We start from the raw sequence: 24,532 nt of genomic DNA on the forward strand, positions 1-24,532 counted from the left end.
GAGTTCCAGAACAGCTGGGGCTACAGGGAGACTAAAGGCTACAGGGAGATTAAAGGCGTGCGCCACCAAGCCTGGCATGAAAAACTTTTTTAAAAGGATGAAAGGAAGGAAAGAAGATATGAAGTGAATTGGTTAGTGTTAAGTGCCTGCAATCCCACACTCTGGTGAAGGTAAGAAGATCAGAAGCTCAAGGTCATCCTTGGCTATATAGCGAGTTCAAGTCCAGCCTAGGCTAATTGAGACACTGTCTGAGGAAAAAAAAAAAAGGTAGAGTCAGGTACATACTTTTAATTCTGGCACTTGGGAGGTACAGACAGGCTAATTTCTGTGAGTTTGACTGTTTGAGTCCAGCCTGGACTACACAGAGACTTCCAGGGTTTAAACCAGAGATGTAAAGTCCAGCCACAGATTGACATGGACTTTCATCTATTGCTGGTGGTAATGAAAGTAGTATAGCTGTTTTGCAAAACAATTTGACAGCTTCTTATAAAAATTAAAGGACTAGCCAGGTTTGCTTGTTTAAGCCTGTAATTGGGATTGCAGGAAGCTACTTGGGAGGCTAAAGAAGGAAGATAGCAAGGTCAAGGCCAGCCTGAGCTACACAGGGAGTTTAAGTTCAGCCTGGACAATGATACTCGCCTCAAAATGTCAAAAGAAGGCTGGGGATATAGCTCAGTGATAGAGCAGCTGTATGTGTAATACCCTGGTTCAACCTTCAGCATTGGAAAAAAAAAATACCTCACCATCCAACAAGCCAGCCCACCTACTTCTAGGTATTTATCCAAGAGAAATGAAAACAGATGTGCACACAACAGCTTTTATAGTGTTATGAAAGTAATTTTTATTAACAGCATCTTCCATGTGGAAACAACCCAAATATCTTCCTTTAAGGCTATTTGAGAGGGTGCCTTGACACCAGCCCACAATGTCTAAGTGGCCAAACAACCTGTGGTGTATTCATACAGTGGAAACGCCCAGTGTCAAAAGGGAACTGCCAAGACACAGTCCAGCAAGGATTAGAGGCTCATGTTGCATCAAAATCCATTCTAAGTATAGGGCTAACTGACTCCTTCCAGAAGCAAGCTTTAGTAGCCTTTGACAGTCTCCAGCTCTCTGCCCCTCCTACTTCCTCAGTGTGGTGGTCCATATATCTGGGCCTATTGCTCCCTCGTGCCACCCTCCCCCATGAGACACATAAATACAGCCTCCTGGATTCACCCCTGACCTCACATACTGCATGAACTGAGTAGTTATTTGACAGGTCATTCTAAGACCCAGCCTGGACCCAGGATTCAAGTCTGCTTGCTCTAAACAAGCCAATTAGAAATGACCTTGGGGCGCCTGCTTTGAGTACCACTCTGGGCTCCAATAGAGGCCTTCACATCTGGCTCCCCAGCCTCTGGTTGAGAACAGTGTAAGAACAGAGCCCCAGCCATCCCCGTCCTCTGGTGGAGCCACTTGTATGCAAGTGCAACACGCCTGTGCAAAACCCACACAGGCCAAAAGGGGGCATTAGATCCCCTGGAACTGGACTTATAGTAGGTTGTTAGGCACATGTAGGTGCTGAGAACCAAACCAAGGTCTTCTGCAAGAGCAGCCAGTGCTCTTAACTGTTGAGCACTCCAGCCCCAAGAAGGCTGTTTTCTTGTTAGGGTTCTTTGGGAGAGGCCTACCTTGCTCCTAGCTTGCTCCTAAGTCAGACATGAGTCAGACAAAAGCCACAAGGGCATCTGACAAGTTTCCTTGTGAGGTCACAGGTCAGACACCTAAGCAGCTGGCTATCCTCCATTACCCTGTGAAAAAAAATACCATCAACATCCAAGACCAAGTTCCCTGGAGTGTGGTCAGGCCAAGGCCAGGTATTGTAGCTTCTGTCCAGCCACAGACCTTAACACCAAGTCAGAGAATTCAACACACAGCCACAGGGCTGGATTTCAAAGGCTTAGACCCCAGGTAAGGAGCCAGGCACAAAGAGGTCAGACTGTCTGCTGCCATTTACATGATGAGATTTTGGGAAGCACAAGGACAGTGATAGAAACCAGAGCAGTGATTGTCTGGAGCAGGGAGTAGATGGGGAGAGGAACTGCAAAGGGGAGGGGAAGAAACTTTAAGGGCGATGGAAATGCGCTTCTTGAGCTGGGGCAGTAGTTTCTCTGGCGTCTGAGGACTTTGGATAGTACTTACAATTCCTGGCATTTATGTATGTAAATAATATCTCAATAAAGCAGTACTTTGCTCTGCTTTTCTATGGGAACGTGGGTGTGGAGCAGGAAAGGAGCGCAGGCGGGTGACTCTGATCCAGACCTTCTCAGGCAGGCCTCCTGGCCAGCTTAGCTCCACCGGAGAAGCCTGGTGAAACATCTTCCCCCCAGCGGGCAGTGGCACAGCGGGGGAACCACACGCCCCTCCCGCGGTAGGCGGGGACTTGAGGGACTCCATGCCTACGGCTCGGGAGTGGCGCACAGAGGGTGCAGGGAGGGCATGGGAGGGGCGGCGGTGACGCGCCCTTGCGCGATGGGGACTGGGTCGCTGGCGCACAGCCCACCTCGGGTAGGGACACCAAGGCTGGAGCCTGGGCTCCTGGGAACGCAGTGATCGCCCCTCAAGTCCCGGCTGACGAGCATCCTCGGGTGCCCCGACTGCACGAAAGGGACAGCCGGGACCTGGAGCTGTGTCCTGGATGAAAGGCGCTGCCCGGCGGCCAGGAGGGCGGGTGTTCCGGGTGAACACTCAGCACCCGGCCACCTCTCCGACTCACTGATGCTGCAGAGCAGGGCAGCTTCGCCCTTGGGCAGTCGCCGCCTACCACCCCAGAATGCGCTCGGTTTTCGGTTTGGTTTGGCTTGGTGGGATTTGTTTTTGATAAATGGTAAAGATGAACTCAGGGCCTCACACGGGCTAGACAAGCTCTCTATCACGGAGCACACACTCCAGCCCAGGGTGACTGTTTCCAGCGACAAAGTGAGAGGTGGTGTGCTGGCGCACGCCTGTAACCCAGCCCTCGGGAGGCTGAGCAGGAGGATTTCGAGTTCGAGACCACAGAGACTCTGTCTCAAAAAAAAAAAATTATGATGAGAAATGTTTTGGTGCAACAGTGCGAAAAAGGCGACTTATCCTGCGTAGCTGTCCAAGGAGGGGCTGCTGGGAAAATGCACCCTAATGCAAAGTCAGATCAGGCGGGCCGCGGCCTGGGGCTCCCCTCCAAAACCACAGCTCACTACCGGAGCAGGGCTGGGGGACGCACACTCGCCCCCATCCCTCTCCACCCCTCCTACGCCTGCGAGGTCTGCCTAATCCCCAGGCCTAATTCCCTAGCCGCAGTCCAGAGCCGGGCTCCCAGAGGACCGGTCCCCCTCCCCCCACCGCCCGCCCCGGCCCTGCAGTCCTCTGTCCCACCGCCGGCCTCCGGCTCTCGCTCCAGGCGACCGCGGTGGCCAGCGCGGCAGGTGCAGCCCAGAGGCAGCGCGCGGGTGAGTCAGCCCCAACTTCCAAGGAGTGCCTGGGAGCGGGATGAGGGTGCAACCGGCCGCAATGGTGCCCACTTTTAATCTTGGCTCACAGCCGCAGACCTAGCAACTGCCAGAGGCTAGCGGAAGACCGGGGAGCTGTAGTTCTCTCCGGCAGCTTTCCCAAAACAGGTCTGCAGGCTGTGAGCCGGGGACAAGACAGGGGCTTCAGGGCGACATTTTCCCGGGAAGAGAGGCTCAGGGTGTTTTCTATTTTGGAACACTGGCTTTGGCCCAGACAGAGGCCTAGGCTTGAGTCGTCTCCCGCTACCGGACTTGACTGGGGAGCTGGGGTTCTTAGGTGATTCCCTAGCTTTATTGAGACTCAGTATCCCCATTTATCAAATAACGCCCAGGTTCCTGTGAGACTGAAACCAAAAGATGCAGCAGTGTATTGAGAGAGGTCCCTACACACAGAGAAATCTTCCTACTTTTTAACTAGGAAGGTCCAGTCTTAGTGACTGCCAAACCTTTCCTCCCGGGTGAGAGGATGGGGCCCAGGGGTAAGGACAAGGGCAAATGGGATCCCCTGGGCCAGCAGCAAAGCTTTGTTGGTGGTGGCCGTAGAGGCCTTTGCAACACACAACGTGGCAAGGACTTTTGCTGCGTTCCTGAGCCCAGCTGTCAAGATGGTTGAGACCTGCAGTCTTCTTGCTTATGGCTTGGCATCCCTATTTTATGGCCTGGAACTTCGAGGTTGTGGATAGTTAAAAGATGTGGCCCAGTCAATGAGACGCCTTCTTGTCTTCCACTCTCCTTTTTATGTATTTAACACTGCATATGGCATTTTTGGTTAACTGAAGCATAAAATGGTTCCCTTCTGGCAACCAAAGGAAGAGGCAGCACGCTCAGATCTCCCACTGCTGTAAAGGCAGAAGCCCTTGCAACTTGCTGCGCCCTGAAAGAGGGAGAAATGTGTGCAGACAGGAAGATGGACTTAGGACAGCACTCTTACTCTGTCCCTGATACTGATCCCGGAGACTGGAACAAACTCTTGGTCTGGAAGGATCAGGGGAAGCAGTGCTTGATGGCTGTGCTGGGGCCCCTCTCCCGAGTCTTAAAAAGACTCCAAACGTTGGGCCCGCACTAGGGCCCTTCCTAAGGATCGCTGCCCTTCCCATTAGCAAGGAAGGGCCCTGCAACGTTGTCAGCAAGAAATCTAAGTGTAAAGATAGGGACATTCCTGGACCTGAGCCACAAGCAATGGCTGCCCCCAGAGCCCGCTCGCTGCAGCGCACACCGTGGGGTCCCAGAAACAAGGCACAAGAGCTGACCCAGGCCCTCTGGCTCAGCAAGCAGTCTCTTGCTTCCTTCCTCCTCCCACCCGGAAGATGGGACCTCTTCCCCCTCCACCCCCGCGTCTGACGCTGTGGTTCCCGCTCCGCTGTCCCCCAGCCTCCGACATGGTCCCTCCCTGCTGTCTGTCCTGCACATTCCCTGCACCCGCGAGGGTAACACCAGTCTCTTCGGTTATCCCGCCCACTCCCCCACCCCACAGTCTGATCTCGGTGTCCTGGGAGCGGTCCTTGTAAACCAACCCGTTCCCCTGCTCTCTGGGAAACCCACGGCCAGGTGCAGGATTTTGGACCCGCGAGCAATCCGCAGCTGGGCAAATGTATGACTGGTGTTAGGTGAGTATTTGTTAAACCCCTAGGCGTTGGCTCAGCCCCGTAGGACATCAGCAAGAGGCCACAAAGACGGCTTCTCCAACCTGGCATTTAGCTTGGGGAGCGGCTGTGTGGGCGGGCAGGAGATCTCGATTCTGGCACTTTGTACCCGCATGTTGCCACCTCTTCCTGAGGACCTTCTGTTCTCCTTGACAGATGTCCAAGTTGAGGCAGGAGATCTCGATTGCCACCTCTTCCTGAGGACCTTCTGTTCTCCTTGACAGATGTCCAAGTTGGACTCGGAACTAGATCTAAGTCAGATCCCAGCTTGGGGATCTCTGCCAAGCAGGGCAAAGAAGTGACCAGAGCTCAGCCGACTAGCAAAGTGTAACTTGGTGCACAGGGTTCTTTGGAAGCGGCTGTATAGAGGACTGGGGGCAGAGGGGGAGGCAAGCAGTTGATGCAAAATGGATACTGCAATCAACCACTTGTTATGTCTGCATTGTTTCCTTTTTTCTTCTTACAACAGCGCGAGGCAGGCACTCATTTATAGATGAGATATAAATTGGGGTTTAGACATTGAATGTTCTTTCACCATGAGCAAGTGATAAAGCACAGACTTGAACCCCGAGTTGCTTGATGCCACAGCTGCTTCTAACCTCCAGCTAACTGTAACTGCATAACAAGCAAAAGGAGTCGCTTGAGCCTTGAGAAATGGCCCAGTATAAAGAGCTACAAAAGAACGTTGTTGCCCAAGCGCCAAGTTCCACTTTTTAAAAAGGCCTTTGTAAGCCACAGTCGAGGCTTTGGATTGTGCCCTGCCCCTGAGCCTTTTCATAGTTTGGTCTCTGGCCACAGCTGGGAAGAGGATCCAGCCAGGAGAGAGGAGCAGAAAGGTGGATATAGAGGGGTGCCTTCTGCTTTGAATCTTGTGTCTCAATGTCTTTCTACTTAAGCACACAGAAGATGCCTCCTGTTGGATGACACACCCAATAATGAAGGAGTCCCCTGCATAGTCACCTCTAGGGCTGATGAATGCCCAGCCACATGTACAAAGTCACAGCATACCTAGACTCACCGAGTGACAATGGATGAGGAATAAGAACTCAATTGGAGGAATGATTAAAGCAATGTCAGTATGGCAGAGGGGAGAAGCGAGAACCCTGGGGCTGGCTTGGGGAAGAAGAGATGCTGTTGGGCTGGTGGTGCTTGAGGATGGTGCAGAAGGGTGGCAAGCAGTTCCAGGAGTTCTCTGGAGTCATATGGGGCCCAAGTCATAGTTCACCAACATACTAGTTCTGTTACCTAAGGTTGATTTCTCTTTAAGACAAGATACTAACAGGATATAGAATTAGAATAAAATAAGAGCGTGAGCAATGCACAGTGGCCTGTGCCTGTTCCCTCCGCTGGCAGGAAGGCTGAAGCAGGAGTCACTGGAGCCCAATCTGGACAGCAAATTGAGGCCCTGTTTCCTCAAAGAAACAGAACAGGGATCTCAGCAGACTGCCAGAGAGTCCCCAGTTCTGGCCTCCCTCTGGCCTCTCTCTGGCAGAGGGCCTGAGAACGCAGGGGACTGCCTGAGAGCCCCCGGATCCTGCCCCCATGTGGTGGAATCTCTTCTTGAAGGAATCTGAAAGCTCACTAACAAAAACACAGTATATGTCAACCTCACCTTCTCTAAATCCCAAAAGTAAAAGAAAATTTGTTTGAGAAAAAGAAAAAAAAAACAAACATAAAACAGATCACTTAAAATTGACTCTGAGCTGGGTGTGGTAGCTCTTGCCTTTAATCCCAGCACTCAGGAGGCAGAAGCAGGTGGACCTCTGTGAGATCAAGGCCAACCTGGTCTACATAACGAGTTCTGGGAGGGCTGGGGCTACAGGGAGACGCTGGCTCAAAAAAGACCAAAAAATAAAATAAAATAGACCCTGGTCATATCTATGTGAATATGCTAAAAGCCATTCTACATGGGTAAACTGTATGGATGTTAATTACATCTCAATAAAACTATTTTTAAAAGGAGACAGCCCCATACCGCAGGCTCTTCTCCATGTGGTCCTGTCTACACGGCATGGCTAGAACTGCTCCAGCCATCTTGCCACAGGCAAGAGGACCACAGCCACATAAAGAGCGAGGCAGAATCAAGAGGATCACTAGAAGCAACAGCAGGCACTAGCAATACAGCCTGACTGTTACACAACATACCAGTGAGTCGCTCAGTCCAGCTTGACTCAGGGACCTCATTGGTATTGTTTGCTAGCTACTAAGCATTTCAATTACAAAGGATTTAGGCAATTGTCATTACACAACCTTTTGAAGCACCAGGTGATCAAGCTCTTGGCTGAATACCCAGGAATAACTCCTAGAACACTAGAAAGCAGACCTGCTGGGGGGAAGCCCTTACTTCTGTCCACATCAGGAAAGTAGAGACTCAGGAGGCCACCATGGGAACTGTTACATTCAAGGCCACAATGCTTTATTTGTGTTCAAAGATCATAAAGCCATTGCCAAACCACCATAGTGATGGTATGTCAACAGCCAGACTGGTGAATGACCGTGAGCTGTTGCTTCGGAAAGTTTACCCATCCCTGGACTGGCCAGGAGGGGGAGCAGATGGCCCCCACCTGACAGCGCACAGCAGCTAGCCAGCGTCTTTGCTCTTGGTTCCTACTTCTCTCAGACATTGTGTCTGGAATCGTTTTTCCTGATCCTGATACAGATCCTTTAGAATTACCCAAGGGTCTAGTTGTGATGACCTTTACGTTTTGATTTCTCAGAAAACATTTGTTTTGCCCTTATTCCTTGTTTGTGTTTGTTTTAGCTTTTAGTTTTTGCTTTTTGTGTTTGAGACACTGTTTCAGGTAACCCAGGCTGGCTTTGAACTCCTGATCCTCCTACCTGCACCTCCAAGTGCTGGAATTATTGGAATGTGCCAACATGCCCAAATCTTGCACTCCCTATTTTTAAAAATTATTTCCTGTATAATGAGTGTTTTGCCTGCATGCATGTCGTGCACCACCTATGCCTGCTGAGGCCAGAAGAGGGCGCCAGAGCCCCTGTTAGGGTGCTGGGAACTGAACCTGGGTCCTCTGGTAGAACAGCCATTGCTCTTAACCACAGAACCATCTCTTGAACCCCTCTTGCCCTCATTCTTGAAAAAAAAATTTTTTTTCTGAGCAGATAAGACAGATTGGTAGTGATTCTCTTTTAGCTTATGAATAGTCTTGTCCTACAGGGTCTATTGCCTACAACTGCTTCTTCTACCTAAGGTTTTGGGGTTCAGCAGAGGAAATATAAGCCAACAGAAAAAAATGATAAAAGAAGATAGGTACTGAAGATTATGATGTGTTGAAATACTGAGCTGCTGGGCTGGAGAGATGGCTCAGCTATTAAGAACACGTTCTGTTCACTTGAATATACATAATCTGGGGAAGGTCTTTTTGAGACAGGGTCTCCCTGTAGCCCCAGCCAGCCTGAAACTTGCTATATAGACCACATTGATTGGCCTCCATCTCACAGAAAACCATGTGCCTGTGCCTCCCGAGTGTCGGGATTAAAGGTGTGCACCACCACAGTTGGCTTGAGTACACATCATTTAATACGAAATACAGGCTGCATTTCAGCCTCCTGCAAAGACTCCCTGAACGCCAGACCAACTCACTGAGGACGCACCTCCCACATACGTGGCAGCCCAGCAATGTCAAAGGTGTTCTGGAACTCACTTCCGCTGGCCGAGCAACTCCTGTGCTTAGTGTCTTGATCACATCCCAGAGTTCTTACACATTGTGTTCACGCTGGCATACTCTTCTTCCGTGTTGATTGCTGAATGTAGTATTTTACCAACGTTGTCTTTGAGCCCTGATATTCCTTCGGCTTGGTCACGTTTATTGGTGATGATTTCCACAATGTATTTGATTAAGTTTCTCATTTTCAACATTTCTATTTTTCTCAAAAACTCAACTTCCTTGCTGATTTTCTCTTCTACGCTGCTTTGTCACCTACTTTGCTCACTTTCCCTCTGTTGATGGTTTTCCTCTCTGGATCTCAGATTGCAGTTGTCTCCTTGTTTGCATCCTTTCAGGTCACTGATCATTTCTATCAGAAAACTTTGGAAATCCTCCCTTGACATTTTACTTATTTCAGTACCTTAGAGTTCAGTAGTTGAGTTAGGATCTTCTGGAGGGTCATGCTGCTTTGTTTGTGTTTCTTACGTTTCTGTGTTGCAACTTCTGCATCTGTTGCTTTGGATATCTCTTCTGGGGTTTTGGTGGGAAGGCAATACACACATACACATAAAATAAAAATAATAAAAATAATTTTTTTTGGTCTTTTTGAGACAGGGTCTCCCTGTGGCCCCAGCTGTCCTGGAACTCACTATGTAGACCAGGCTGGCCTTGAACTCACAGAGATCCGCCTGCTTCTGCCTCCCGAGTGCTGTGATTAAAGGCGTGCGCCACCATGCCCAGCAATAAAAATATTTTTAAAAAGTAAAAAAGAATTCCTGTAAAGGGAAGAGGAGAGACAGGATGAACAGAAGGTATATCCCATTTCCAGAGAGAGCTTTGGTTGGTTGGAATGATAGAGAATCAGACATATTTTTGGGTGGAAGGGCAGGTGTGACAAGCACAAGCAGAGAGTGGATGCATGATGGGTGCTGTCTGCAGGAAGCAATGCTTGTGAGGTATGGAAAGATGGTTGTGAGGTTTTGGTAAGTGGAAATTCGGCTTCACTACGCTGTGAGGAACAACTCCTGCCAATGGCACATCTTGGGCAAGATGTGTAGTAACTAGAGATAAGGGTGAGATGGGCATGCTGAACGGCAGCAGACCCACAAGACTGGCTTGCTCTTGAGGTCTCATGCTGAAGTAACTATCTTGACTCTTCTACCTTCCCATACATTGAAAAGCAGTTTGCCTTCTGTTCTAGAAGCAATTAAAGAGGCCTGGACATAACATCTCCCCATGCTCCTCACCCTCAGCAGATCTAGTCAACAAATGTGGAAACACCCAAGTTCCCCACAGTAGTTGAGATACATCTTAAAGGAGCATTCATATGATTGACCACAGTACCCTAACATTTTCTAAGCCCTGTCCCCAAGAAAAAATATGACCAGAAAGTTCTACCCACCAGTGCTGACCCTTAACTATATGACTTCCTTGATACAATTTGACATGTATTAAACTAAGCTCTTCTTAATCTCTGGCATACCTCTCTACATGGTTTTTAAATTTTTTTTATTTTATTTGTTTGAATGTTTACCCTGCATGTATGTGAGCACATCCAGGTGTGCAATGCCTGCAGGTGCTGGATCCCTAGAACTGGAATTACAGTTGCTAGCAGCCATGTAGAAATGAACCTGGCTCCTATGCAAGAGAAGCCAGTGCTCTTAACTGCTAAACCATCTCTCAAGCCCAACATGGCTGTTTCTTATGTCAACCTTATGCCAAAGTGTGTCGATATATGTGTCTGTGTATGTGTGTGTCTGTGTGTCTTTGGAATATATACAGAAATATAAGACAATATTTTCCAAGAAAACTATACAGCAAAATGTTGACTGCTTTATTTTTGTTTTATTTTTTGAGTCAGGGTCTCACTATGTAGCTTAGGCTATCCAGGAACTCATGGTCCTCCTGCCTCAGCTCCCCAAGTGCTGGGATCACAGACATATACCACCATGCCTAGTTTGACAGTATTTTTCTGAATTTTAGGAACTATGTGTAAATGATATTTTTCTCCTTTTTAATTTTTCTTTTTGGTCTTTTTGAGACAGGGTCTCCCTGCAGCCCCATCTGGCCTGGAACTCACTATGTAGACCAGGTTGGCCTTGAACTCACAGAGATCTGCCTGCTTCTGCCTCCAAAGTGCTGGGACTAAAGGCATGCACACCGTGCCTGTGCCCAGCTTATTTATTGTTTTTCTACAGATCCTAGATTTATTTTTCATTTTGTGGTGCTGGGGCTAGAACCCAGGGCTTTGTGCCTAACAGCCAAGAAGTTGACCACTGATCTACATCCCCCATCCCAATTTTGCATTACTTTTATAAATAGGGGGAAAAAAAAGATTAAAAGAACACAGAAGTTTTTCTTGAAGTATAAAAGGAATAGCCTGTTGGAAACAGCTAAAATGATGGATAAAATAATATGTAATCTGAATAAAAAGTAGGCAGTATCAGGCCAGAAAGAAGCAACTGAGGAAGGTTTACAGAGCTAGATTTGGACTCAAGGCCATGTGCCGAACTAGGTGATCTGACCCGTGTTTGTGGTTCCTGGTCTAGCAAGTCAGACTATAGAGCCCAGTGCCCACCCAAGAGGATGGAGGTGCTCCTAAAGCAGGGCATCAGGAGGCTAAATTATCAGGATAAGGTGACCTAGAAATAAGCTCTTCCACCCCAGAGAACTACAAGTAAAATAGAATCTGTAACCTTGAGCCTGCCCTCACAGGCTTCAGTCTGCATTTCTTCATCCAGGCTTTACCTTCATCTCCAAAAGAAGAACCAAAACCATCCTGGAGCCAGTCATTTGATTAAAAATAGTCTCATACATGCTGACTACAGAAACAAGCATAAGTTCTTTCCAAGCTAAGAAATGTGCCTTTATGCCCAGGCTCAAAGAATTCCCATGTATAGTATTCCAATGAAAACAGCTTTCTCACTCACATTCCTTAATGAATACGTTTGCTCTGGAAAGAAAAAAGAAAGGAGAGCGAGCGAGCGAGAGAGAGAGAGAAACCTGCAAAGCAAATTATTTACTAAACACACAATAGACTGGACAGTGTGAGTGAAGGCCAGCAGAAACAAGACAGATGTTTCAGGCCCAAACTTTAGATGTTGGAATTATCAGACCTGGTAAGTCAAAAGTATGTTTGATATAATTTAATGATGAGATCCTTGAGACTATGACAAAAGAGAAAGCAGATGTGGAAAATATCAAGCTCCTAGCAATGAAAAATAAAATAGCTGAAATTAAAAATTCAATGCATATGTGGCTGAAGAGATGGCTCAGTGGTTAAGAGCACTGGCTGTTCCTGCAGAGGACTGGGGTTTGATTCCCAGCACCCACATGCAACTGTCCGTAACTCCAATACACTCAGACACATTAAAAAAAAAAAAAAAACTAGGTGATGCTATGATTTAAGAAAAAAAATCAATACATAGCTTTAAGAGTTCAGCAGATACAGCGGAAGGCACGGTTAGGCGTGTGGAAGATGGATGGCACTGCCATATATACATCCCAGGGAGATAAGGATATGGAGAATATTAAATAGGGGTTTGTTTGGGGTTTTTTGCTGTTTTTTGTTTTTGGGGGTTTTTTTTTTGGTCGTTTTGAGACAGGGTCTCCCTGTAACCCCAGCTGTCCTGGAACTCACTATGTAGACCAGGCTGGCCTTGAACTCACATAGATCTGCCTGCCTCTGCCTCCCAAGTGCTGGGACTAAAGGCGTGTACCACCATACCCAGCAAAATAGAAGTTTAAAAGATATAAATGAGAGGCTGGAGAGGTGGCTCAGCAGTTAAGAGCACTGGTTAAGAGGACCTGGGTTCGATTCTCAGCACCCACATGGCAACTACAAACCGTCCTTAACTCCAGTTCTAGGGGAATCTGAAGCCTTCTTCTGACATCCACGACATTGCATGACACGGGTGCACCCACATACATGCAGGCAATATACTCATACATATAAAATAAAAATAATAAATAAAATATTAAAAAATAAAAATAAAAGACATGAATGAGCTGGATGTGACCTGCCTGCCTACCTGTAATCCCAGGAGGCTGAGAAGATCATTAATTTGAGGCTAGCCTTGGCTACATAGAGACTGTAAGGCCAGTCAGAACTACATAGTGATACCTTGCCTCAAAAAGCAAAGGAGGAGGGCTAGAGAGATAGCTCAGTAATTGCTGTTCTTACGAAGGATCTGGGTTGAGTTCCCAGTACCTACACAACAGTTCACATCCATCTATAATTCCAGTTCCAGAGGATCCAAAACCCTCTTCTGGCCTCCGCAGACAGTGCACAACATGGGTACAGTTACACACATTCAAACAGTACACTCATACACATAAAAATAAAAATAAATCACAAAATTTTGAAAAATAAATATTTTCTTAAAGAAGAAAGGAAAAGAAGACAGAAGAGGTAGAGAGGAGGAGATAAAAGAGGGGGAGAAGACAGAGGAGGAGGAGGGGCAGGGGGGATAGAGGAGGAGCAAGAAGGGGAGGGGAAGGGGAGGAAGACGAGAAGGAGGAGGAAAAGACAGTTCCCCTAGTGAACTTCAGCTTTAGCTCCTGCTAAAGAATTACAGCCAACCCTTCCCAATGGCCTGCCCTGCAGATTCAGACATAGCCAGTCCCCATGAAGGAGGCACCTTACAATGAATCTTCACACCTATTTCACACTGGTTCTCTTTCTCTGACATATGAACAGATTTGGGAGAAAGCTGACCTAGAGGAACAGAAGCTTTTTTTTTTGTTCTTTGTGGTTCTGGGTATTAACTCAAGAGTCTTGTATATGCTAGGTAAGTGTTCTACTACCAAGTTGTGCCTTTAAAAACTTTTTTTCAAGCTGGGTATGGTGGTGCTCGCCTTTAGTCCCAGCACTTGGGAAGCAGAGGCAGGCAGATCTCTGTGAATTCAAAGACATAGCAGGTTCCAGGCCAGCTGGGGCTACAGGGAGACCCTATCTCAAAAAAAAAAATTTTTTTTTTTCAGTTGGAAACAGGATCTTGGTAAGTTGCCCAGGGTGACCTGGAACTTGCTGTGTAGACCAGGTTGGCCTCCAAATCATAAATCCCTGCTCAGCCTCCCAAATACTTGGGATTTACAGGTGTATACTTCCAGGCCCTGCAGAGGGACAGAAACTTAATGGTGAGTTTTCTGAAGAAAGTGTGAGGTCTTCTGGAATTATTTTCTAGTCTAATGACTGTAATCACAGCACTTGGGAGGCCAGGGTCGGAGGACCATGAGTTCAAAAGCAGTCTTTATTACATACCAAGACCCTATCTCAGAAATAAAAAGGGTACAAATGACTGTTTCCTATGGTGATGAGAGCTCTGGTAACTTATGTGACAGCAGAGATACACAGGGTATCAGCACTGGACAGACCAGGCAACATTGAGTAAAGTGTGTATAACAACCTGTGATATTTCAGTTACAGGAGTAAACAGGACAATACTGGACAGTACTGAATATGATGAGCAAAGCTGGTGTGGTGGCACATGCCTTGAATCCCAGCACTCTGAAAACAGAGACAGGGTCTCTGTGAGCTCAAGGTCAGCCTGGTCTACATAGCAAGTCAGGCCAGTCAGGGCTGCATAGTGAGGCCCTGTCTCAAAAATTAAAATAAAATAATAAAATGAATATGCTGAATAAAATAGGGAAGAAAGGAGGTAGGGCTGGGGATGTAGCTCCGTGCCCAGCATGTTAAAGGTCCTAAGACGACAAGGAGGAGGAGGAAGAGGAGGAGGAGAAGGAGGAGGAGGCAGAGAAGGAGGAGGAGTGGGGGGGAGCAGCAGCAGCAGCAGCAGCGGGAACAATTGGGGGCTTCGATCTCAACTGAAGTCACAAAACTGCCTGAAAGTTTCCATGCATTTATCTGCTAGAAGACTGAGATTGCACAAGACCAAACCTAGAGCCTCATCAAACTGAATCCCCAATCTTGAAGGGTGTCTGCTGTGAATGTGTGGGCATTTACTGCAACAGAATGGGATCCCAAACAGTGGAATATGGAATGACCTGGATCAAATGGGAGATTCCAGACAGTTACACCCCCCTTTGCTGTTACTTTCCTCTGATTATACCAGCATTTGGCTTTTTTTTTTTTTTTTTTTTTTTTTTTTTTTTTTAAAAAAAAAAAAAAAAAAAAAAAAGAGGACGATAAATCAAATTCCTGTCAACATTCTGACAAAAGGGATTAAGGGTTTATTCTGGTTCATAGTTCAAGGGTAGAGTCTACCATGGCAGGGAAGTCAAAGCAGCTGGTCACATTGTATCCACAATCAGGAAGCAGACAGAGATGAATGGTGCTGCTGGGCTCCCTCTCTTCACTTACACAGTCCAGGAACCCAGCCAGGGAATGGTACCACCCACAGTGGGCAGGTCTTACCACCTCAATTAATGCAAACAGGATAATCCTCCATTGGCATGCCTAGAGGCCCATCGTCCAGGTGATTCTAGATTTTGTCATCATGTTGAAAATTAATACGTCACAGAATCAAGTCCCAAACCACATGGCTGAACACTCGTGATGGGGAGTGAGAGGTGCACTTCTCAGTGGACCTTCTGAGGACTGTCACTTGGGAAAAGGGGAAGAGCTATTGGGCAATAGACAGATGTCCACTTGTTGGATTTCTCCTGTTGCTGCTTAGGGAAAACCACAAACTCAGAACCCAGGCCATTCTGCAGCTACTTACAACAGTGCAGGGCAGCCTGGGTCTGTGTTCTCAATCAATGCAAAGAACTTGTCATTTTACTTTCACCAAAAATGCTGCTGATGTAGAGGTCCATCATGTAGTAGACTCAGATTCTCCATGAACTTTTAGTTGAGGGAGTTATACTAGTTCCCATCCCTTCCAAATGGCAGATTCCAGAGTATATGAAAGTTGTAACTGGGTATGGTGGTACATACCTGCAATCCCAGGACTTTGGTGGCTGAGGCAGGAGGATTACTAAGAATTCAAGGCCAGCCAAGGTTATAGAATGAGACTAGGGGTATGTCTCAGTGGTAGAACATTTGCCTTGTATGTACAAGGCCTGGATTCAATCTCTAACACACACATACACCTCACTCCTCCCTCCCAAACCCAACTGAACTTGGTAGCTCAAGCCTGAGGCTAAGGCAAAAAGATTGCTGAGGTGGAGGTCAGTCTGGGCTACATAGAGAGCTTCAGTCAAGTTTGACCTACAGAGTAGGACCTTATCTCAATAAAACAAAAAACACAAACACAGAAAACAAAAATCAAACAAAGAGTGTGTAGAAGTTGCAAGAAGTAGCTGGAAACTTGGGCTTGAGTGTAATTAACTTTTGTGGGGAAAATGGGTGTAACACACTGAGGTTCCTAAGTTTTCAAAAATGCAAAAAACAGTGTATTGCTGACTGGCAGACAGGAGCTGGTGATCAGGATATGGCTGTAAGATTCAGGCTTTGGGGACTCCCTAACCCTAGTTTCAAATACTGTATTTGGTATAGATTGTGCTTAACACTGAACAGAAATGGGTTTTATTATAGGGATTGGCTCACATAATGGTGGAAACTAGCAAGTCTGGAAAAACAGGAAAGCCTATGGTAGTTTGTCTCAGTCCAATATCTTAGAACCACGGTGCCTATGGTATAAAGTCCCAGATCAAGCCCAAAGGCCCAAGGATCTGGGTCCAGGCAGAATGGGGTTAAGTGCCAGAGTCTGAGGGCAAGGGAAAGTGCCCCACTCCAGAAAGTCGATCCACTCTTCCCTGTTTGTTCTACTCAGACCTCTGAGGGCTTGAATTGTGGATGGGAAAGATGCTCTCAGAATTCCCTCCAATCCCAACCTCAGTAGCAATTCAGTTCTGAAGGAGAATTCCTATGGTGCAGGAGAGAATTGGCAAGTAGTCAAGGCTTATTTGAGTAGGTGGGAACGCAGAAGTGCACCCTCCTGACAATTTACTAGGGAAAAGAGCATTGATACCTGGTGCCTGTTCCTGGGGTTGGCACTTTGTAAGACCCCACCAGAGCCTGCCCACATGGGCTTTACTGTTTTCCCCAGAGCCCTGTCCTTCCTATCTGGTCAGCATGGCTATCATACAAGCCCTGACTCATCTTCCCCAGTGTGTCCAATCCTGCTGTTTTAACCCTAACACTCGTTTTAACGATAAGATCTGTTTTCGCCATAACAGTGATGTCACACACACTGGCAAGGGTTCTCTCTACTCACTGATTCAACTGCAAATTTCTTCCTGAAACATCTTCAAAGACACCACTAGAAATAACATTTTATCAGTTTTCTGGGTATTCCTATGTTTCCACAAAGAACCATCACAGATCCTTAACAAATAAAATTAACAAATGATTATGTTTCCCCATAGCGGCATCAGTTTTCCAACCTACAAATGGGGATAATGAGACTCAGTGTCCTAGGCTATGGAAGAGATTAAATAAGGTCTAAGTGCATCTGGCACTTTAAAAAGCATCTTTCTCCTCTCCTCCTCCTCTTTTTCTTCCTCCTCCCCCTCCCCCCTTCTCCTCCTCCTCCTCCTGTTTTTGAACTAGGGTCTCCCTGTAGAATTTGCTATATAGACCAGGTTGGCCTTGATCTCACAGAGATCTACCTGCCTTTGCCTCCAGAGTGCTGGGATTAAAGGTATGTGCCACCATACCCAGCTAGCACCTATTTTTTTTAGTTTTAGAGATAAGTTTTCACATAGCCCAGGATGACCTCTAACTTGCTATGTAGGCAAGGATGGCTCTGAGCTCCTAATCTTTCTACCTATGCCTCCTAAGTGCTGGGATTATGGGTGTGTACTACCATGTCTGACTTAGTTGTTTTTTGAGACAGAGTATTTGCTACATATCCCAGGCTGGCCTGGAACACACAATCCTGCTTCAGCCTCTCAAGTGCTGGAATTACAGGCATACACCAGCACACCCTGTCATTTCTGTACAGATCCATGTTGAACATGTTCAGCTATAGTACTATGACCTACATTATAATAACCACCAAATGTCACTCTCAACAGATATAGATCTGTGGCTCCAGAAAGTCACCCGATGCAGCTGTGAAGTCATTCCAGGCTCTCAGTCCAGTACTTGGCAATTTGATTTGAAGATGGCAGCCAGGGTGATTTGGGGCAGCCTCAGCCTGCTCCGAGTGCTGTGGTGTCTCCTTCCCCAGACTGGCTACATACATCCAGATGAGTTCTTCCAGTCACCTGAGGTCATGGCAGGTAAAGCTCCCTGTGTGCCTTTAAGATTGGTGGTGGCAGCGTCTGCCTGAGTCTGCCTGGATATTTAGTGGGAAGGGAGAGGCCTATGGGGACGAAGAAGCATTGAGTTCACAGGCAAAGCTAAAGCTTCGCTGGGATAAGAACTTAAAGTGGACTTACCTTCTTGACTGGTGACCCTGAGCTCCTGAATGATAAAAATGAAACACCACCCTCTTTGATGTTTTCCTGCCTGGACCAAGAGGTCATTCAGAATGAAAGCTGCAGCGGACTTAGCGAGTGACTTGAGGTGGGCTTTCCCAGTGGCTAGGGAAGCTTACCCAGGATGTGGTCTGAAAATGAAAGCTGTGAAAGTGTTTCTTACAGGATCAAGGAAGGGTCTCTGCCCTTTAGGGTCATACTTTATGTCAAATGCCCTGCGTGACCCCTTCTTTTTGAGACAGGATCTCCTGTAACCCAGGCTGGCTTCAAACTGGCTACGTAGTCAAGGATGACCCTGAACTCCTGATCCTCCTGCCTCTAGCTCTGCAGTGCCACCATGCCTGGGTTTAAGCAGTGCTAGGGATCAAACCCAGGGCTTTGGGCACACTGAACTCACAATCTACCACCTAAGCTCTATCACCAGCTGCCCCCTTTTTTTTGCTATTTTTCTGACACAGAGTATCACTTTGCAGCCCAGGCTGGCCTGGAGCTCAAAGCAATCTTCCTGCCTAAGCCTCCTGAGTGGATTACTGGTATGAGCTACCATACCTAGCTGCCATACACTTGCCCACTTCGATGCCTCTAGTTAGAATGTATAACACGACCACATTTAGTTTCAAAGGCAGCTGGGAAAGAAAGTCTTTATATCTGGCAAAGTGCCTGGCTAAAAGAGACTAAGGAAGAAGAGTTCAAAACACACTTGGTTAGTTTTATCTTTTGTGTTTTTTGAGATACCATCTCTCTATACAGTCCAGGCTGACCTCACACCTCTAGCAATCCTTGTGACTCAGCATCCCAACTACTGGGATTACAAGTGTGTACAACCAGACTCAGCTTGGGAAAAGACACACCAGAGATCTCCACCTAACTCTGCCACAGGGCTCAACAAGTAGATTTGAGTTTTAAGTTGGAAAATTTAGTCCTCTTTCCTACGTGTACTTTCTTTAGATTGTTTCTGAGATAGTCTCACATGGCCCAGGCTAGCCATAAACTCACTTTACAACCAAGGATGATCAGGGACTCCTGATCCTTCTGCCTCTGCCTCTCAAGCACAGGATTACAGGTGTGTGTCACCGCATCTAGCTCATTCTTGTTGGCAGAATTCACTTCCCCTATGGAACCATGGTTGCTGTTTCCTTATTGCCAGCGACTGGAGGCCACCATGGCTGTTTCAAGAGCCCCAGAGGTCAGGCCAGCTGAGAATTTCGTGATTCAGTCAATGTTTCCACATCAGTGCTCCACCGAACGTAACCCAAACGAAGCAGTAAAATCCACTCGGTACAAACCCTGGGGTTGTACTGAAAGTGGCCACTAGAGGACCGGCAATCCCAGATGCCAAACTAGAACTCAGCCCGCCACATACCTAAGCTTGGAACTGGCTCACCTCTGCCTCTCTCTCTGCAGAGGACATCCTAGGCGTGCAAGCTACGCGGCCCTGGGAGTTTTATCCCAGCAGCTCCTGCCGAACGGTGGTCTTCCCACTGCTGACCTCTGGCTCTGCCTTCTGGTTGCTCAGGCTCTGGGAAGAGCTGGGGCCCTGGCCTGACCTGGTGAGTGGCTATTTGCTGCTAGTGGGGCCCCGACTCCTCCTCACTGCCCTCTCCTTTACCCTGGACTGGGGAATGTACCATTTGGCTCCACTGTGGAGGGCAGATCGCTGGACAGCCTTGGCTCTGCTGTCTGGTTCCTATGTCACCCTGGTTTTCTACACAAGGACCTTTTCTAACACCATCGAGGGACTGCTCTTCACTTGGCTGCTGGTGCTGGTGTCCCCCCATGTGGCAAGGACCCCTACATCAAAGAAGCCTGCCCTAGGTCCGTGGTGGCACAGCTGGCTTCTTGGGGCCATCCTGGCTGCTGGCTTCTTCAATCGGCCCACCTTTCTAGCCTTTGCTGTGGTCCCCCTCTTCCTCTGGGGCATCCGTACAGCCTTGGAACCTGGCTTCAAGGCCCTGACTCAGGAAGCCCTGGTCCTGATGCTGGGGGCAGCCCTTGCTGCAGTGCTGTTTGTGGCCACAGACAGCTGGTACTTCTCTAACCTCTCGAGATCCAGTAGTCTTGTTCTTACACCTGTCAACTTCTTGCACTACAACCTGGATCCCCAAAACCTTGCACAGCATGGTACGCATGCACGGCTCACTCACCTGGCAGTCAATGGCTTTCTGCTCTTTGGCATGTTGCATGCCCAGGCACTTCAGGCTGCATGGCAACAGTTCCAAGTCTGCCTCCGGGCCTTTGCACAAATGGGCCTCCTGAGTGCACTGGGTACCCAGGGTCTGCTGCCTAGTCCCAGATCCTGTCTCCTTCTCCTCTATCTAACACCCCTGGTCCTGCTATCTGCCTTTAGCCACCAAGAGGCTCGGTTCCTGATTCCTCTGATAGTCCCCCTAATCCTGCTTTGCAGTCCACAAACCCAACCTGTGCCCTGGAAGGGCACTCTGGTCCTTTTCAATGCCCTAGGTGCCCTGTTCTTTGGCTGCCTGCATCAGGGAGGTCTGGTACCTGGCTTGAAGTACCTGGAGCAGGTGGTCCACACACCTGTGCTTCCAGGCATGACCACCCACTACACACTCCTCTTTGCTCATACATATATGCCTCCACAGCACCTCCTACACCTCTCAGGCCCGGGATCACCTGTGGAGGTGGTGGACATGGGTGGGTCTGAGGACAGGGTCCTGTGCCAAGCCCTGAACAACTTCACTAGACAACCAGCCTGCCAACTGGCTGGTGGGCCGTGGCTCTGCCGCCTCTTTGTGGTGACTCCTGGGACCAAAAGGCATGCCGTGGAAAGGTGCAGTTTCCCTTACAAGAATGAGACTTTTTTGTTTCCTCACTTGACCCTGGAAGACCCACCAGCCCTATCCTCCCTGCTCAGTGGGGCTTGGAGGGACCACCTCAGTCTTCACATCGTAGAGCTGGAGGAGATGCCTGATATGACAGAGCAGTCATTGCCCAAGGTGCAGCCATAAAAGGCACCATTTCACCCTCTACGCAGACAGTCCGGCTGGGTCACTGGAGCAGGGCCCCCGTCTTCCTTCTGGATGCCCACTGCTGTCTCCTTGGAACAGCCACTGGCCATTCTCCTCCTGGGTGAACCCCACATTCCTTCCCTCAGACACCAAAGATCTGAGCACAGTCCCAATACCACAGAAACCAGTGTAACCACCAGCCCGTCTGCTTCTGCCCTCTTCCTTTCACTGTAATGTCTAAAATATACAACAGCACCTGGCTATGAAACACAATGACTGCTAGTGACATTCCGAGTGGCCGCTCCCAACCTCCATGACGCTTTACTTCTTGCTACTATGAATTCTTCAGCTTTCAACCTGGCTTTTGAGACAGACAGTGGGCTAAAACAGAGAAAGCAGGTGGTTCAGTTCAGTTCTAGTCCCTCGTATGCCACTCACTGTGATGTTAAGAAAGCCCCTTCCATTCACCCAATACATTGCCATATCAAGAGATCTGAGGATTGCTAAAGTGTTCACCAGTGACCAGTGTCATTTCTGGAACCTAGAGCACAAGCACCCTATCTTGACACACGTCTCTCACAACACCGTTTAACCATGGAAGCGGGAATTGTGTTATATTTAATGGTACTTAGTGCCTGCGGACACAGGGTTCAGTTATTTACTCAAACAAGTCATTCTAGAAAATTTCTCCCCATTCTCCTTTACTCCTCTTCTTCAGAAGTGATGGGAAACTATCAAGCAATTTTCTCAGGGGCTGGGGTTATAGCTCAGTGGTGGAGTACCTATTTAACATGTTCAAGGACGTAGTGTGCCTACTGCCCCTAGAAAAAGATCTCTCTCCCAGAATACGGAATCCAGATGTCTGCCCTTCTCAGCACTATTGTGTATGAGGCCCTCTCAGCCTGCCCCAGAAGGAACTGGGAACGCAGGATACTCAGAATCTGGTACCCAGCCCAAAAGTTTTTCCAATGGCTTCAAACTTTCTAGATTGTATGATTAACTGGGTGAGAGGACCAGAAATTCAACTTGGAGCCTCAAAATGACAAGGTATGTCATATGCATGGCTTTTCCATCCAAAGGTTCAACTTTTAACCATAGTTTGTATCCCAGACTAACCTTCAAAAACGGGGAAGAGGAATTCAAGTATCATGTTCCATGGTGGCAGTGATCTTAAATGCCTGGTGGTTATGGAAAAGGCAGTCCCTGAGCTGGGTAAACACTGCAGAGTAGTCATCAAGGGCACATGTCTGGGTTCCCCTCACTCTGTAAAGGCTTTGGGTTACTTGAAAAGTGGCTTCCATTTCCTCCTATGAATGAGATTTTAGTAAGTGACAAAACCATACAGAATGCAACAAACACCAAGAGCAGGCTCTCAATGTGTTAACTACTATTACCAGGGGCTACAGTCTCCAGTACTCCATTCTGTCTGAGAAGTACCACGGTCACACCTATTAATCAGCTTACACATTTAATAAGAGATTTTGGCAGCAGCAGGATTGTCTTTCCACCCACCGTCTCTCCTGGCACCCTCTTATACAAGTGCAGGTGCAGCAACCGTTGATCAAGTTCCAGTCCTGCTTGCAGAAAGAAGGCGGGCTCGCTTTCTGTGTGGCCATGGTTTTCCGTATGTGTCGTGTCCTGTTGTAGCTTCGTTATGTCAGCCTTGTGGGCCTTTATATGCCGGGCAGAATCACAGGGGTACCACGCAGATGTCGGTTTGATCTGAGCTCTGAAAGCGGCGTCTGCATGCTAACAGTTGAGTCAGGGCTCGAAGTTGTGCACCATGCCCGGGACGACCCGTAAACGCCAAGGTCGGTGTAGAGCACTAGTGGGAGGGTAGGTGACTTGGGCCGGCCTCGTCCGGTCCGTACTTAAGCTTTGGCGCCCGGGTCCTTCTGCTGACCTGGCGGGGGACCTGAGCGGTCCCGAAGGCCGCGGCGCAGCTCCTGGGTGAAAGTGTCTCGGAATCGCGCGACGCGGCGGCCCAGGGAGCCGGCGGGCTGGTGAGCGAGGGCGCGCAGGCGGCGGGCTGCGTCCTGGCCGTACAGCTGTAACTGCAAGAGCGCGAAGGCGGTAAGCTGCGCTGCACGCCGGATGGGCCGCGACTCGGAAAGCCGCTCCACCAGCTGCGGGCTGTGCAGCAGGGCCGCCAGCAGCCGCCGGATAACCATCGTCCTTCGAGCGCCCGGGAACCCGGGGTATGGTGCTCTCGGCTTCCAGTCGGTCGCGCTCCAGACGGACAAGTCTACGCCCGCGCCGCCGGATGACGACACTGCGGCGCCAGGATTGAGCCGAGCCACTTTCTGTAGCAACCGACGCACATTTCCGCTTCCGCTCTGCCACCGTCGGATCTTTCCTGCCGAGGACGCGTCTTTGCCTCTCTGCACCATGTCCGGAGGCCTGCTGAAGGCGCTGCGCAGTGACTCCTACGTGGAGCTCAGCGAGTACCGGGACCAGCACTTCCGGGTGAGGACGGTCGGGCTGCAGGGGGCAGGCCCTCGGCTTGCATGCTGAGAAACGGTTTGCACTTGTCTTAATGTGTCGTCTTTCCAGTTTTGCTGGTGCCCCAAACGCCAAGCGCGATTTCAGTGCCTGCTTGGCGAGGCGGGGTATGGATGCCAGGAGGGTGTTGGGAGATCGCTGAAGCCACCTTATCTCATAGACAATGTGGGACTTGCTCTCACATTCTCTTGCTGCCCCCACAGGTACCCGAGCCTATGCCGAGAGGTTCGAGCGGCTCGTTTTCAAAGGTTGCCTCGCTTGGGAAAATGGTTATGATGAGGGGATCGGGTGTTATTCCCAGTATATATGAATCCACCAGAGTGGATTTTTCCCCCCAGACATTCCCCTTGGTGCTTAAGGCCTTTGATTTGTAGGACAGTCCTACAAAGTTCCCAGTGGGTAAGAGACTCAAAAGGTGAATCCCTTCTCTTCTCTCTGAGAGGCATCGAAATGGACTAACCGTACTAGGCAGTTAAGGGTATCTGGATGGCAAGATCAGAAAACTGCTTGATTTCGAAAGAGGGAATTTATATGTTTACTTACTGGTTGGTTGACTGATCCTGTTGAATATCAAATATCCATGCAAGGCAGGTGCACCCCAACAGACTACGTCTCCAGCCCAGAAGAGGGAATTTTTAGTTTAGGCTATGTCATAGTATATTTTGTAGAAAGGGGAAGGCTGCAGATACCCACCAGTAAAGGCCAACACGGGACAGAATGGGACAGTACACAACCCAGTTATTTAGTACACGTTTACCAGTGTTGTTGTAACCTGCTAAACCCTTAGGAGAAAGAAGAGGGTTTCTGCATCCTAAGAATTCAGTCTTGTAAAGGGG

General features: G+C 48.5%; 2 protein-coding genes across 3 annotated transcripts in view; both read left to right on the forward strand.

The window, feature by feature from the left end:
• Window positions 1-4,572: 4,572 nt before the first annotated feature.
• Pigz (phosphatidylinositol glycan anchor biosynthesis class Z) lies at window positions 4,573-22,985 on the forward strand. Of its 2 annotated transcripts, none has more exons than XM_008838511.3 (3): window positions 4,573-5,137; window positions 17,821-18,027; window positions 19,630-22,985. In XM_008838511.3, the coding sequence occupies exons 2-3, from the start codon at window positions 17,910-17,912 to the stop codon at window positions 21,192-21,194; spliced, it is 1,683 nt and encodes a 560-aa protein (XP_008836733.1). In that variant the 5' UTR covers window positions 4,573-5,137; window positions 17,821-17,909; the 3' UTR covers window positions 21,195-22,985. The 2 variants fall into 2 exon arrangements, with proteins under 2 accessions (XP_008836733.1, XP_017654981.1); XM_017799492.2 differs by lacking the exon at window positions 4,573-5,137 and adding an exon at window positions 11,045-11,957.
• A 526-nt stretch (window positions 22,986-23,511) lies between these two features.
• Ncbp2 (nuclear cap binding protein subunit 2) overlaps window positions 23,512-24,532 on the forward strand; it is a 7,303-nt gene continuing 6,282 nt past the window's right edge. The window contains exon 1 of the mRNA XM_008838507.3: window positions 23,512-23,660. Within this exon, the coding sequence (XP_008836729.3) occupies window positions 23,583-23,660 (78 nt within the window). The 5' untranslated portion in view covers window positions 23,512-23,582. The remainder of the gene's footprint in view (window positions 23,661-24,532) is intronic.

This window comes from Nannospalax galili, unplaced genomic scaffold (assembly GCF_000622305.1).
Source record: "Nannospalax galili isolate Female #2095 unplaced genomic scaffold, S.galili_v1.0 scaffold598, whole genome shotgun sequence".
NCBI lineage: Eukaryota > Metazoa > Chordata > Mammalia > Rodentia > Spalacidae > Nannospalax > Nannospalax galili.